This window comes from Pelophylax lessonae, assembly GCF_965119305.1.
Source record: "Pelophylax lessonae genome assembly, chromosome: 10".
Taxonomy (NCBI): domain Eukaryota; kingdom Metazoa; phylum Chordata; class Amphibia; order Anura; family Ranidae; genus Pelophylax; species Pelophylax lessonae.
Window position 1 is genome coordinate 217,564,678 of NC_138777.1, and position 16,852 is coordinate 217,581,529.

Here is a 16,852-nt window from a genome sequence, read left to right on the forward strand (position 1 = left end):
ACACTCAAAATTTAGCTCAGGTGCTCAGGTAATTTTTTGCTATTGAGCACTGTGCTACTTTAACTGGTAATTGCGCACTCATGCAATGCTGTACCCAAACAAAATTGATATCATTTTTGTTCACACAAATAGCATTCTTTTGGTGGTATTTGATCACCACCGGGTATAGGTATATATATATATATATATATATACATACATACACACACGCACATATATATATATACATATATATATATATATATATATATATATATATATATATATACACACACACACACACACACACACATTATATATATATAAAAAACACATTTTTATATAAATATATAAAAACACATTTTATATATATATATATATATATATATATATATATATATATATACACACACACAGTACATACATATACACACACATATTTATATATATATATATATATATATATATATATATATATATATATATATATATATATATATATATATATATATATATATATATATATATATAGACATATATCATAGAGGTAAGCGGGGGCTCGTTCTAGGGTATTTCATAATGAGCTAGTATGCAATACATACTAGCTCATTATGGGTTTCTCTTTCAGGTTGAAAAAAATAAAATAATAAAATGTGGGTTTGCAACCTCTTTAACTATTTGCCACCCGCCCGCATCATGTTTTACTGTGTGCGAGCGACATAGGCAGGCCGGACAACGTACCTGCACATGGCCCCCTGTCTTCCAGGTTCAGGGCGAGTGTGTGCCCACTCTATGCCAACCTGCTCTGTGAATGGGCACAGCATGAGTTTGATAGACTTCAGTCAAAATCATTGGCTGAAATCTGCTGCCAAACTCATTCTGTGTCCATTCACAGAACGGGTGAGCAGAGGGGGCGCATACACACGCCCCGAACCCGGAAGACAGGCAGCCATGTACAGGTACAGGTACGTTGTCCGGCCTGCCTTTAAAAATACTGTGGGCGGGTGGCAAATAACTGATTGGCTACGTTCAATCACAGACAGAGTTCTGGGTTTACAAAAACACAGAACTCTGTGTGCAGAGGAACAGCGATCTGGCTGTTTTTCTCCCTGCCAAAAAACAGCCGATCGGAAAGTAAAAGCAACACACATTACTAATGGTTAGGCACACAGTTAACCCCAAAATTACCCAGAGATGTTAACCCCTTCCCAGCCAGTGTCACTAGTACAGTATTATCACTGATCACCATATTAGTGTCACTAATGATGTCAGTTAGTGACCCTCCCAGATCATGTCTGTTAGGGCAGATTTCCCGCCACACTATCAAAGTCACACTAAGTCGCTGATCACCGCCATTACAGTATATACAGTCTATAGCTGTGCAAATTAAAATATATATCCCATAGTTTGTAGACGCTACACACAAACCAATCAATATACACTTATTGGGATTTTCTTTATCAAAGACATGTAGCAGAATACATTGTGGCCTCAATTTATGAAGAAACTAGATTTTTTTCATTGAATATGTTTTATAACAGAAAGTAGTAAATTTAGTTTTTTCCCCCAAAAAAATGTTTTTTTGTTTATATAATAAAAAATAAAAAAACCCAGGAGGCGATCAAATACAACAAAAAGAAAGCTCTCTGTGTGAAATAAAATTATATAAATTTCATCTGGGCACAGTGTTGCATGACCGTACAATTGTCAATTAAAGTAGCGCAATGTTGAATAGCAAAAAATGGCCTGGTCATGAAGGGGGTAAAATCTTCCAGAGGTCAAGTGGGTAAATCTATGAAAATAAAAGCTGTAAAATATAATGTACGCACAGCTATGCCTTCACTTGCTCCAGTGGTCAGACAAATATTGTCAGGGTCCGCAGGGATCCCTCCATCCCTCTTCTCTATATACTGAGCAACATCTTCCCGGATACAGGCCACACCTTGGCTGGTGCTGTAGGATCCTAAATGAGAAAAGAAACACTTTAGCATGAAAAACAACAATAATAATTAGACTTTAGGAGGAGTCGGGTGACAGAGGCAGGGCTGTTAGAAATCATGGGGCCCCGTACTGCCTACCCCCCAAATTTATCACAACAACATTTTCACTAAATGTACACTAAAATCATTATTAGCAGGCACAAAAATAACAGACAACCTGAGTGAATTAGCCCTTTTTAAATTGTCTTTTACATTTTTTTTTTTTTTTTAAATGTATAACTTTTTTAAATGTAAAAAAATGTTGACGATATTTATTTTTAAATTTTTTTTTAATTATTTATTACAATGTTTACATTTTTTTTTTTATATATTGTTTTGACTGGATAAATGTGTGTCCAGAGTTTTGTTTGATGTATATGCGTTGGATCTGGCGTGCAATTGATTGATTGTCAGCTCCAGTGTTGTCCCCTTAGTGTGGAGTTTTTTTTTTTTTTTTTTTTTTAAGACCACTGATGTCGGGATAAGGAATTATAGAGTATATTTATGTCATACGTACCTGTGAAAGATGGGAAAGATATATTGTTCCTTTACTTATATGTAACCTCTGATCTGTACAAACAAAGCTTCAGCACAAAGGCACACATGTGCTGAAGCTTTGTTTATTATATTAATAGTCGCCTGATGTTCAGGCTATTTTGAATGTCTGTCTGATTTTTGTCTTTGTACTGTTTATAAAATAACAATAAAAATAAAAAAAAAAAAAAAAAAAAAAAAAACAGGGCAGGGAAGCCTGCAGCGCTGCGGGAGGGGGGCAGCACAGTGAAAGGGGGGCAAACGGGAAGGGGAGTCAGAAGCAAGCAGAACAGGGAGGGGGATCGGTGTAGGAGAAGCAATTAAAGGAACAATGCCCTGTGTCTGTGTCTCTCCCTGCAGCAGGTGAAAGCTGGCAAGAGGGGGAGAAACTGGCTTTCAGCTGCTGCAGAGAGCTGCACAGGGCTTCCTTCTGTATTTGGCCCCTTCCCGACCGCACTGATTCCCTGTGCTGTTGGGGCTCCCCTGTGTGCCCGGGCCCCCTACAGGAAGACTGGTGGTCCCCGCCCATCAGCAGCCCTGGACAGAGGACTGTGTTTGTGGAACATATGAGAGCATCTGGGAGCTGCTGCCCCATCAGATGATTTTTTTAAAGCGCACTGTCCCACGTTTTAATGTAAGTGAATATTATGCAATAAAAGTGAATTCTTTATATACTACACAATGGGAGTGTATAGTTTATACTGAGGGGTCGTTGAGGAAAGAAGTCCAGACAAAGCCAGCTCAGTGAGGAGAGTGGAGAGTTGAAAGAGATTCAACAGCCGAGGAGCCTGGAATTACCCCCAGCAGGGGAAGGCCATTTTAGACCTGGAAACAGGTCAAAACTGGAGGTGAGCGCAGGGGTGAAAGGTGGTGGGAGTCACCGCACAATTGTATTAATTGAGATCCACAAGGGTGAAGGTGGAAAAACTGCGGAATATGAGAAGCACATTGAACCACTTCCGGACCACCCACCGTGTATTTACGTTGGTACTTAGATGTTAAATACCGGGGTTATGGCAGCAGATAGCTGCCATAACTCCGGTAACTCCGGTATTTTTTTAAACGCCGGGCGATCCGCTTTAACATAAGGTTGGTCCCAGCAGCACATTCGCCACGGGGGAGGGGGCGAAGGGGCGGGAGAGGTGTCCCCCGCCCCTCCCCGGTCGTTTTCCCCGCTTACCAGTACAGTCGGTAGCGGAAAAAAACGATCCGGTCCGCTCTCCTCTCAGGCAAAAAGTCGAGTGAGGGCAAAATGGCCCCCACTCGACTCTGTGGCCTTGGAGGACCGGAGCGATGCCATACGTCGCTTTCTGGCAACGAACTTAAAGAGCAAAGAAAATGCGCCGGAAACGACCCGGTCACTTCCTTGGGCCAGAGTGGAACGCAGGAGTTTCACCCTCTCCGTTCGTGGTGCCAAATTCAAACTTGCAGGCCGCTCTCCCTGCTTGAATTGGCGGCATCACGGGTACACAGCCTGTGCTGCTCCAAGGACACCGCCAGGAACGGAAGAGGACTCCCCCTGTGATCCACTGACGACATCCATGGTCCTGCCCTCTCTGGACCTCGAGAACAGGAGACAGCGGTCAGCCCCTATTGCATATCTAAGGGGTACCACACTTGGGCAGGAGAAGATGCATCTTTAATCCCGATCTTCAAGGACAGTCCATGAGACCAGGAGCAGTTCCAGGAACATGTTACCCCCTGTCCGGAGGAAACAGTAATACTGAAGGTGAGGATTAGGGCAATGCTTTTTATTGATTGGGTTTAATGTGTTTCCTGTCCTGGTAGGAGGAGCCCTAGGTTTCATGGGCTGTCCTGGAAGACGACTTGAGAAAATAACTTTCTTTTTCTTTTTTAGTGTAGATGTGAGGTCTTTTTGACCCCAGATCTCACATTAAAGAGGTCCTGTCATGCTTATTTATATTACAAGGGATGTTTACATTCCTTGTAATAGGAAGAAAAGTGATCAAAACAGAGGAATCACTGATGTCCCTCGAAAATAGGGATGTGGAGATATGTGATATCGATGAAGGCCAGAAAATCCCCCTGATTCAAGGATGCCACCACTGACCAAATGGACTCCATTCGAAACTTCTGCACTTCTGCAGATGAAGATTCGACTGAAAAAACCTGTCCCCTGGCCGGGACCAGATCTCGATCTTGTACCCGGAACAAATCAGTTTGCGAACCCAATCGTCCTGAATGAAGGAAGTCCAGGGTCCCTGAAAGAAGCGCAGACGTCCCCCGACCCCTGAGACGGGTGAGAGCGCCCCTTCATGCTGAAGAGGACTGGTCAGCAGCACCGGACTGACTGGCCTTGGGCTTGCCCAAATGCTTTTTACCTCCTCCAGAAGCTCTGAACGGCTTACCTTTTTCTTGCGCCCCCGGGTGCACAAAAAAAAATGGATTTTTGTAAAATCTTACCGTAAAATCCTTTTCTCTTAGCTCATCGACAGACGTAGTCCTCGGTGATACACCACCTTCGGGTTATGTTACCTCCGCAGGAGCAGGACTAGACAGGAAATTAAAAAGCTCTGGCCACACCCTAGGGGCAGTCCCAGAGGGTATATCCTCTCTCTCTCTGCCTCAGCAAATCAGTTATGTGAAAAAGCAGTGCTTAGAGAATTTAACCCAACCCAACTCCAAAACAGAGGGGCGGGGACTACGTCTGTCGATGAGCTAAGAGAAAAGGATTTTACGGTAAGATTTTACAAAAATCCATTTTTCTCTAGCGCTCATCGACAGACGTAGTCCTCGGTGATACACCACCTTCGGGACGTCCCAGAGCAGTATCACAACTGAGGGGTGGGAAAATGGAAATCAAATCCCAATCTAGAAGGCCCAACCGGTGCCAACTAGAAGTTTACAATGCTCATCCTTAATGATGAGACTCAACCAAAAAAAAGAGAAAACAATTTTTTTTTTTTTTTTTTTTCAAACAGAAAAAAACCCTCGAGGTAGACCACCGGTCTCCTCAAATTGCGGCCTGCAAAACCTTGCGGCCAAATGAGGCATCCGCCGATGCCGTCACATCAATTTTATAGAATTTTGTAAAGGTATGTACCGACGACCAGGTGGCCGCCTTACATACCTGGACCACTGACGCCTGATGGCGAAAGGCCCAGGAAGTACTGAGCGCTCGAGTGGAGTGCGCCCTAACAGGGAACGGAGGACTCTGACCCTTAATAGAATAAGCCTGTACCACCGTTTGTCTAATCCATTTGGCAATGGTCGCGGCAGATGCAGGCAAACCCTTTCTGGGGCTATCCGTGATCACAAAAAGTGAATCCGTCTTACGGAATGATTCCGTAGCTTTCAGGTATACCCTGATTGCCCGAACCACATCTAAGGAATGCAACGCATGTTCCCGATGATGCTTGGGCTGAGGACACAAGGAAGGTAGTACAATATCTTCATTCAGATGAAAATCTGAAACCACCTTGGGAAGAAAAGATGGCTTAGGATGAAGTACTACCTTATCCCTATGAATCACTAGGTATGGTGACTGGCATGATAATGCAGCCAGTTCTGACACCCTGCGAGCAGAAGTAATAGCCACCAAGAAGGCCACCTTCTGGGATAGAGTAAGCAAGGGAATCTCCCTGATGTTTTCAAAAGGAGGTTTCTGTAGAACCGACAAAACCAAATTAAGATCCCAGGGCGGTAAGGGCGCGCGGACTGGAGGAGCCAGGTGCCGCACCCCCTGGATGAAATTCCGCACCAAGGATTTGGTAGCTAAAGGCTTCTGAAAGAAGATTGCTAATGCTGAAACTTGACCCTTGATGGTGCTCAAGGCTAGCTTCTGCTCAACCCTTTGTTGCAAAAAAGCCAATATTCGAGTCACCGAATAGGTACGTGGAGGAAATCCTAAAGATTCGCACCACGCAATATAAGTCTTCCATGTGTGATAATAGACTTTGCTGGAAGTCGCTTTCCTTGCTTTAATAAGGGTAGGAATGACTGAAGTAGACAAACCTCTGTCCTTCAGTACTTGGGTCTCAATGGCCAGGCCATTAAAACCAGCGACTGTAAAGCACAAAGGTAAATTGGTCCTTGAGACCACAGACACTCCCTGAGACGAAGTTCCCACGGAACGTCTGCGACTAACATGTCCAAGTCGGCCAGGCCGGCTTGAGGAGGCCAGCCTAGAATTTCTAGGACCACTGGCGCTGATTGGATCTGAACCAGGCGTCCCTAGAGCTATCTGGCCCTGACCATCCGAGAAAGTCTGGTCGTTTTCTGTTCCCACACATTTATCAGATACCTGATAGTTATCAGGAAAAGTGATCTTTTCTGGTTGAACCTCAGGGACCGAAGTCACCCGACTAGAGGCTACTTGGCCTATCTGGTCAACCAGATCCGATTCCTGTGAGGTATCGGGACTAATCTTAGGAAAAGGTAAAGGAAAAGATCTTTTCAGGGAACGGTAACTACCGCTTCCTGTGGTACTTAAATGTTGGAAGGGAAGAATCGCACCGGTAGTAGTGGTTGATGCTCGATCTAATGTCCTGAATACCGGTGAAAACGTCCCCCCACCCTGAAACCGGGTGGGGGCGCACCTTCAGGCTGTGTACTCCTTTGCTTCGGGTTTGGCTGGGTTGGTCCCCTTCTTGAACCCTCCTGGAGGAGTCTTGCATTTCCCGCTAGTACCAGCCGGGCGCCCTTTATGGGCGGTAAAGAAAGGTCCTCGCTTGTTGCGAGGTCCCTTAGCTTTTGCAGCCTGTGGCAAAAAAGTGCTCTTGCCCCCAGTGGCATCCTTAATGATTTCATCTAGGTTGGCTCCAAATAGACGATTCCCCTGAAAGGGGAGATTGGTCAAGGTCTTTTTGGAACCTAGGTCAGCTGACCAGCATTTTAACCACAGCACACGTCTGAGGATCACTGCTAACTTAGATGCATGCCCTAATAGGGGAGTAGTGTCCAAGGCTGCGTCACAGATAAACCGTAGCCCTTGTATGATCTGTTCCATCAAATCAGATGTCTCCTGGGGAATATCTTTTCCCCTAAGATCTTGGCGTACCATCTTCGCCCATTCCGTAAGTGTCTGGGAAACTAGACCAATAACGATTACTGGTCTAAATGCTGACCCTATCAGAGAAAAGATAGTGCGGGACTCTGCTTCTATCTTTCGATCCACCGGATCCTTAAAGGACGAAGTGTCCTCCACTGGAATAACCGTGGCTTTATTCAGCCTGGAAATAGGCGGATCCACGACTGGTGGTACCGTCTATTTCTTAATGATGGATTCCTCAAACGGATAGCGTCTAGCAATACGCTTGGAAATAGTAAAGGTACGTTTAGAATGCTCCCATTCTCCTTTAATCTGATTACCAAAACATTTAGGTACAGGAAAAGCCTTCGCCGTCTTGATGGGCTTATTAGTCCCAAAAGGCCTCTCTGTTTCAGTTGCCTCTGCCGGTAAAGCCTCAAGTTTTAAGGTTTCTTGCACTGCCACAACTAGTGCGTCCACCAATGCTTCTTCCTGAATTATAGCAAGAGAAGAAGCGTCCTCCTCACTGTCTGAGGGGGCTTTACCTGGGATAACAGCCCTTGCAGAGGAACCTGCAACTGCCGTGACCATCTCTGAATCTGAGTCAGAGGTGTCAGATGGTATAGGGGTAGGCGGGGGTCGCTTCCTTGACCCCCGTCCCTGACAGGCCGCCTCCACCCGAGCCACCATAGACTCCAAAATTGCTGTAAATGACTCTATACTCTGTGCACCGGCGGGTCCCGAGGCCCCCTCGAGGGAAACAGGTGGGGGAATATGTGTGGCAGGGTCCATAATAACTCCAGTTACTTCCTGGATAATATAATTCAAAAGTAAAGAAAAAAACTTTTTTTTTTTTTTTTTTTTCTGACCCCCAGCGCCACAAAAAAGCCCCTTAGTGTTACCTGCTTAGGGATCCCTATCGATCGAGAGAGAGAGAGATAGACCCCCAGGCTCACCACTTGATGCTCAGAGTTAAACTGCAACAGCTTACAGCGCTGTCTTGACAAACAGGAAGTCTTTTGGCTGGCTGCCCAGGAAGAAAGGAGGCGGCTCCGCCCCTCTGCACGCCTTCCGGCGCCTCCCCCAAGCTCCACGAGGTGTAGGATCACCTCAAACATGGCCGCCCCCATGCTGGAGACACGAGGCTACGCCAAAATGGCGGCTCGTGCGATCCTGCAAGAAAAAATGGCGGCGGCCTGCTGAATGTCGGTGTGCTGCACACAACACTGTCTCTGCCTGGGGATATGGCGTGGTTGGCGGTATCGGCCCCTGGCGGACCGCATGGCCGTTCGGGAGGCCTGCTAATAGCTGGAGATCTGATTTGGAAGGCAGTCTACATGTCCGTGGCTTCTGACTGGTAGGTAGCTTATACTTAACCCATAAGATTCCCAGAATGCCACAGATTACATTTTTTAAACATGTATACAATAGATTGTTAGCTCCCAAACCAAGCCTCCTGGCTTTTTGTACACAAAAAATCACACTCAAAGTAGGAGGATCTGTGACATGTTATAGGATAGAAAGGACTCTTTCTTACCATACCGAGAGGGGCCCGCGTTCACCACAAAACCCGTCAGAGGGAAAGGGGGAACATACTACTCACCATACCGGAACCAGGCGGGCACCAACTCCTGACAGTACCCCTCTCCACCGGGGCGGGAGGGCTGTCGACCGATACGAACGCCGTGACTCATGGTCCTTGGCGTTTCAGCGAGACGTTTAACTCGCGTGGACAGTCCTTTAATGGGACTTTGTCGCGGCCGACCCAGCGCGGAGCTATGGCCTGCACGCGCTCGTAGGCTGAACTGGGGTGACCACCGGATCTCAACATCCAGCCCGTCGCCCAGTTCAGCTTTCTTGCTTGAAGATCTCACAGGAACACTGGAGAAAAAGCTGTCTAAAAAAATCCTTTAAGAAAAAATTCTTGCCAGGACCTAAGATCCCAGCAAGGTGTCTAGGTCCTTACTCCTAACTAGACAGAAAATAACTGATTTGCTGAGGCAGAGAGAGAGAGGATATACCCTCTGGGACTGCCCCTAGGGTGTGGCCAGAGCTTTTTAATTTCCTGTCTAGTCCTGCTCCTGCGGAGGTAACATAACCCGAAGGTGGTGTATCACCGAGGACTACGTCTGTCGATGAGCGCTAGAGAAAAAAACGTTTGTGAGCAGAAAAAGGAGGGACCCCCTTTAGTACAGGGTGTCTTACCCTTGGAGGACTGGGGAAGAAGAGTACTCTTTCTGCCAGTCAAGCCCTTGATCAACTCATTCAATGAGTCGCCAAATTAATGCTCTCCCAAAAAGGGGAGATCAGCCAGGGCTTTCTTAGAAGCTTGGTTAGCCGAACAGCTCTTCAGCCAAACCATGTGTCTTAACGCAATTCCCACAGCCGAAATCCTGGCCACCAGGAGAACCGCATCCATAGACGCATCACACAGAACACCAGAGCCTGGATCACCAGGTCCAAACGTTCCAGCTTTTTTTTCCCGGAGGAAAAAGACCCCCGCAAACCCCTAATCCATTCTGTCACCGTCTGTGAGACTAAAAAAGACACAAAAAACGGTTTCAAAATGGAACCCGCCAACACGTGAAGATGGCGGGAAAGGGGTTACACCTGCCTGTCCACTGGGTCCGTAAAGACCGGGAAATCTTCAACAGGCACAAGGGTAGATTTGTTTAATCTGGAGACAGCCTGGTCCACTTTAGGTGACATAGTCCAATGGTTGGAGACCTTTTCAGCAAAAGGATACCAGCGTTTAAAGCGTTTTGGCACCAGTAACGTGCTTAACGCGCTGCCATTGGTCATTCACAATATCGTGAAAAATGTCAGGACAAGGGAAAACCTTGCCAGATTTCTGAGACTTTTGGGAGTCAACAGCCACCCGCGTCTCTGCCGGCGTGGGCTCATCAGCCAATTTTAAAGTTTCCTGTACTGAAATAATAAGGGCTTCCACTAAAGCGCATTCCCACGCTGCAGCTGAAGAGGACAGGTCCATCAGACTGCGAGGACAGCAGCGACCCCTCAGGTAAGGGGAGCATCCAGGGCAACCTCATCAGCCTCTGAATCAGAGGACACCCCCAAAGATGGAGAAGGCAGCGGCCGTTTTCGGCTAACAACCTTTTTCATGAGTAAATCAACTATTGTCGCCAGGCTTTCCAAAGCTGCTGAAATTGCGACCAGCCACTGTGATCCCGACTGTCCGGGAGTCGCACAGAATGGGTCTGAGGGTAAAATCACAGTTTGGGACTCCATATTGTAAGTTACAAAAAACGGAGTACTGTCGCTTTAAGAAGCGCCGATCGCGGTTCCCACCACCAATTGCAGCGGTCTGCAGAGTCCCCCTTTAAACTACTCTAACAGCAGAGTATGCAGGGATATGTCTGCAAGGACCCCAGTACTGTACCACCTCAAGAGAAAAATCCTCCTGTTCGTTTCCAGCAGCATGCAGAAAGAGACAGGAAATGACCTCACCAGCAGCAGGAGGCAGAGCCCAGGAAGTGATCTCGCCTGAATGTAAGGTCACGCTGCTCAGTGCAGCACAAAGGCCACACAAACATGGCTGCCCATACAATTGCAATTGGAAGCTCAGGGAAAATGGCTGCCCTATACAAGTCAATGGGGAAAAACTACATTGCCCACACTTAAGATAGACGGCGAGCCATGCGGCAAGGGACCGACACTATAAAGGCCTCAGGATCCACAACAGGAACCAGCAAGCCCAAAAGTACCATGCCTCCCCCCTGGGCACCAGGCGCCATAGACACATAGCCACCCGCAGGAACTGGGAAGGGGGGGTGGACACACAGGCTGGGCACCGGGCAGGCCAGGGGGATCTTTCAGGAGGTACAAACCCCATTATCCCCAGGAGAGGGCCCACATCTCCCCAAGGCCATCAGGGGCAAGGGGGGGTCACACATTTACTCACCATACCATAGACCGGGTGGGCTCCACTCTGGGCAGACTGCCTCCCACCCAAGTGGGGGTGCTGCCAGCCGAGGGGTACGCTGCGACTCGGGGCGTTCCAGGTCATCACGTCCTAGCGAGGCATCCGCTCGCAGGCTCGTGCCCACCTGGAAAGGGGAACCGTCGTGGCGAGGCCTAGTGCGGGACTATAACCTGCTCACGCTCGTAGGCCAGGCTGGGGGGGGGATCATGAGGATCTAGATTATCTAGTGCGAAGCCCAAGCCGGCATTGTTGCTTTAGATCACCAGGAAATTCTTCCCTGAACACTAGCTAGCAAGGTGAGTAAAGAGAAATAAAAGAAAATATTCTAAAAAGAATAAAAAAACTGAGACTGGAGTCCCAGCAGGAAACCTAGGTCCTACTCCTTCTCTAGGCAGAAACAAACTGATGTGCTGGGCTGTGTGTGCGGGGTTATGTCTGGAGGGACCGGCCCGTGGGCGTGTACATGTAAAACTTTGTACTGTTGTAGTGCCTAGACTACTCCTGCAGGTGGCAGCAAAACCCATACAGTTCATGAAGACGAGGCTGCGTCTGTCAATGGATGATAGAGGAATACGGATTTTAACTTCTAGGCAACAAATGTCAGAAATAGGCCTGGTCTTCAAGTGGTTAAAACAAATATAATATACCTTTCTATCTATGTACTAATGCTAGCAGCAGTATAAATAATAGTTCATGTTGACTGAGAGAGTTCAGTTCCAATTTATTACCCATTATCTAGGTAAGATAAATATGAACAATTTCCTCTTTGCATCTCTTCATTGACATGCTGTTGCTATACAGAGGCTGCAGGCTGAGCCAAGTCAGAGGATTTTAGTGACTGGCACGCAGGCCCAAACGTCCGATGATTTATGTCTTCCTTCTCTGCGGAGCTCTAAATGAGATTTTATTCCGTCTGACAACATTCAATATATTTTTAAACAAGGTAGTTTAGTCTGAATACTAAGGCTTATCGATTACTGCATCTCACCAAGGCTGTATCCTCCACATGACTGCAGGATTCTGCTGGCTCTGCTCTTGGCATCTGCTGGGAAACGCGGGCTATCCAGGAGATCAGGATAGGTGCACAGTGCTACCACCTGCAAACAGCAGCATAAGCAATACCTGGTTATTTATTTATTGGAAGGCCATGGAAGGACAATAACCATGACACAAAAAAAAAAAGGAGGGGGACTGCAGAGCTTCATCTAATGTTAACAAGGTAATTGCTCATTCTAGTTATAAATGGGGCAGGGGCCATTTCTTTGTTACTGGTGTAAATATTGTTGAAGGACACACTGGACACCTTTGCTGCCATTGTGCTATTTGCTGGGTGTCCATGGTGCCCCTGCGCCTTTAACCACTTGCCGACTGCCGCACGACTATTTACGTCGACAGTCAGCCCCTCACAGGCAGAGCGACGTAGGGCTACATCGCTAGCCTGTAAGGGTTTTGGGAGCAAACGCGCGCCGCCGGATGCGCGCTCCCGCTCGGTCACGGACCCCCCCCCCCCCGCGCGTGTGCCCGGCGGACCCGATGTCCGCCGGGCACTCGCGATCGTCCGTGACAGCGTGAGAAAGGCAGGCGGCTAATGTAAACAAAGCCGCCTGTCAGTTCTCCCTGTGTAAGAATGGTGATCAAACGGTTCTACTATGTAGGACTGTTGATCACTGTTCTTACACAACAAGCCACAGCCAATCACAGTTAGAAACACGCCCCTAGGACACACTTAACTCCTCCCTCTCCAATACAGTTAACTCCTTCACTGCCAGTGTCATTTTTACAGTAACAGTGCATATGTATAGCACTGATTACTGTAGAAATGTCACTGGTAACCCCAAAAGTGTCAAAAATGTCAGTCAAGGGTCCGATCTGTCCGTCCCAGTCGCAGTCCCGCAGTGTCGCAGTCCCGCAAAAAAAAAAAAAAATCACAGATCGCCGCCATTACGCGTTAAAAAAAAAAAACAACAAACATGACAAAAATCTTTCCTTTGTTAGTAAATGCAATAACTTTTGCGCAAACCAATCAAAATAAGCTTTTTGCGATTTTTTTTTACCAAACATATGGTAAAAAAATAAAAATTGGCCTAAAATGTTAAAAAATTTTGATTTTTATATTTTTTTTGGGGAATTTCATATAAAAAAATATGTGAAAAATATTGTTATTTTTGCAAAATTGACGCTCTTTTTTTGTTTATAGCGCATGATCAAAAAATCGCACAGGTGATCAAATACCACCAAAAGAAAGCTCTGTTTGTGGGGAAAAAAAGGATGCCAAATTCGTTTAGGTACAGCGTTGCACGACCGCGCAATTGTCCGTTAAAGTCACGCAGTGCCGAATCGCAAAATAGGCCCTGGTCAGGAAGGGGGTAAAATCTTCCGGGGCTTAAGTGGTTAAGGAGGACTGGGCTACCTCCGTGCCCACCTGCCCCTTATCCATCCATTAGAATGCATGTGCTTCCACTGTGGAGTCTCTCATAAATTGAATACAGGGTGCCGTGAAGGGGCCTTGCAGCTTACGCATGCATTTGCTAATGTGTGCTAACTAAACCCCTGTTTTTAACACATACTGCTTAGACAAGTTTATTGGGTTGGTAAGCAGACTGGTTGATGAATTGAGCGGGGAATTTTATCTGGTTTTGTCTTTCATGCGTTTGCCCTTCCATGTGCTCCTTGCTGTGAAGGCCAGTTATAGATGGGGGCAGGGGCCCATTTCTTTGTTAATGGATCATTCCAAACCTGATATTTATATCTAAAGATCCTGACGGGTTGAACAATTTACGGACACGTTAAAACTAGGCGGACATCTATTTGCCTGAAGCACCAGTTAGGCAAAGCAAAGTGACCTAGCAGTTAGAGGGTATAAACCCTCTAAAGTCGCACAGTACTTCTAGTGTGCCACCCTGTTGCCCTTAATTGTGCCAGTGACCATTCCAAAGATGCTAAGCAAATATCGACTTTTGTCAAAGTAAGTATTTGCACGTGATCAACCTGTCAACTCCCCCTTTCCCAGAACAGTGCTCAGTCTAGTAATAGGTCATTCTGACACTGCATTGCAGGGATGGGAAGGAAGGCGTGTATTTGCCATCATATTTGAAATTTCAGGATGTGCAGGGGTTTATTGTAGCTAACCATGGTGCTGTGCAGGGGGGTTGTTGCAGCTGATCGTGGTGCTGCGCAGGGGGATATTGCAGCTAACCATGATGCTGTGCAGGGGGGTTGTTGCAGCAGATCACAGTGCTGGGAAGGGGGTTATTGCAACTGACTGCCATGCTGGGCAGGGGGTTGTTGCAGCCGATTGCAGGGCAGCCCAGGGGGGTTATTGCAGCACATTGCGTTGCTGCGCAGGAGGGTTATTTCTGCTGATTGCGGTGCTGCGCATGGAGTTATGGCAGCTTGCCATGATACTGTGCAGGAGGTCATTGCAGCTTGCCACGGTGCTGTGCAGGGGGTTATTGCAGCTGATCGCGGTGATGTGCAGAGCGGTTATTGCAGCTAATTGTGGTGCTGTGCAGAGGGGGGTTGCTGCAGTTGATTGTGATGCTGCGCAGTGGATTATTGCAACTGACTGCGATGCTGGGCAGGGGGTTATTGCAGCTGATCGCAGTGTTGCCCAGGGGGGTTATTGCAGCAGATCGCATTGCTGTGCAGGGGGTTATTGCAGCTTGCCATGGTGCTGTGCAGGGTTTTTTTGCAGCTGGCCGCGGCGATGTGCAAGGAGTTAGTGCAACTGGCCACGGTGATGTGCAGGGGGTTATTGCAACTGGCCGTGGTGATGTGCAGGGGGTTATTGCAACTGGCCGTGGTGATGTGCAGGGGGTTATTGCAACTGGCCGCGGTGACGTGCAGGGGGTTACTGCAACTGGCCGCGGTGACGTGCAGGGGGTTATTGCAGCTGATCGAAGTGAGTTATTGCAGCTGATTGCGATGCTGTGCAGGGGGTTATTGCAGCTGATCATGGTGCTACGCAAGGAGGTTACTGCAGCCGATTGCGGTGCTATGCAGGGGGTTGTTGCAGCTCTGTGGGCATACTTAACATACAGGATTCCATGGGTGGGTATACACTATGCAGCTATAAGGTCATTTTGATCTGTGTGCACTATAGGAGTTCTCAGTTCTGTTCACTTTGTTCTCATTTCAAGGGGGTCTACTCTTCAAATTCAGCAATCATACCAGGAGTGCAGTTATAAGAAGATATTAAAAATAGGTGATTCACCTTCCAATTGCCACAGTTTTTGGGTGGATGGCCCCTTTACCAGAAAAATAAACATTCCTAGAAAGCAAATTATTCATGTGATGCTATTGACAGAAGAAAGACTGTATTGGTTACCTGTCGCAGAAATGTGATTGGTTGCTGTCCCATAGCATGGGCATCACCAATGTTGGCTTTTATGACCTCATCGAAAGGTTTCTTAATCCCCTATAGGAAAAATGAACAATAAAAGTCAGAGGCCCAAAACATAAGGAAAGAGAATTAAACAATTGTGAAATATTGAAATTATTGGAAGGAAAGAATAAGCCGCCACGCACTGATGACATCACTGCAATCCAGGATTATTGCACAGATGGCCACAACAGCAACTTGCACCTTAAGGACTGTCTTTCTAATGCGTTTTACCCATTAGGGCTTCGTACTCATCTCTAGAACAAAGCCCTATTGAGGGGAAATGCGCTAGTGGGGGTGGTCATTAAGGCCAGGCCTGCTGTTGTGGCAATCTGTGTAATAATTCTGGGTAGCAGTAATGTCATCTGTGTGCTGCGGCTCTTTCCGCCCCGGTTTGTTCAGCAGATCCCCCGCTCATCATCACCCTCGCTCAGCAGATCCCCCGCTCATCAGCACCCTCGCTCAGCAGATCCCCCGCTCATCAGCACCCTCGCTCAGCAGATCCCCCGCTCATCAGCACCCTCGCTCAGCAGATCCCCCGCTCATCAGCACCCTCGCTCAGCAGATCCCCCGCTCATCAGCACCCTCGCTCAGCAGATCCCCTGCTCATCAGCACCCTCGCTCAGCAGATCCCCCGCTCATCAGCACCCTCGTTCAGCAGATCCCCCGCTCATCAGCACCCTCGTTCAGCAGATCCCCCGCTCATCAGCACCCTCGTTCAGTAGAGCCCCCGCTCATCAGCACTCTCGTTCAGCAGATCCCCTGCTCATCAGCACCGTCATTCTGCAGATCCCCTGCTCCTTAAAACCCCCAGGTCTGTTGATCCTATGATTTGCTGATCCTCCTCTCAGACTGGTCCCCGCTCACCATATTGCTCCCATGCTGCTCACCACATGTGACATCTGCTAGTTTTCCCCGCTCCACTCCCACAGCTCTGCTGATCCTCTGCCAATCCATCCTCTCTCTCCACCCCTGCTTACTTTCTTCTATAGCGTTTCCATGTGTCGTCTGCTAGTTGCTCCTCTCTGGTCTTGACCCTGTTCACT

General features: G+C 47.4%; 1 protein-coding gene across 1 annotated transcript in view; it reads right to left on the bottom strand.

Annotated features, from left to right (window-relative positions):
* The window catches only part of GPT2 (glutamic--pyruvic transaminase 2), a gene marked incomplete at its 5' end in the record, with an annotated part of 62,635 nt that overhangs the window by 18,125 nt on the left and 27,658 nt on the right, over positions 1 to 16,852 (bottom strand). The window contains 3 exons of the mRNA XM_082269948.1: positions 1,809 to 1,942; positions 12,414 to 12,522; positions 15,753 to 15,842. Of these exons, the coding sequence (XP_082126074.1) occupies positions 1,809 to 1,942; positions 12,414 to 12,522; positions 15,753 to 15,842 (333 nt within the window). The remainder of the gene's footprint in view (positions 1 to 1,808; positions 1,943 to 12,413; positions 12,523 to 15,752; positions 15,843 to 16,852) is intronic.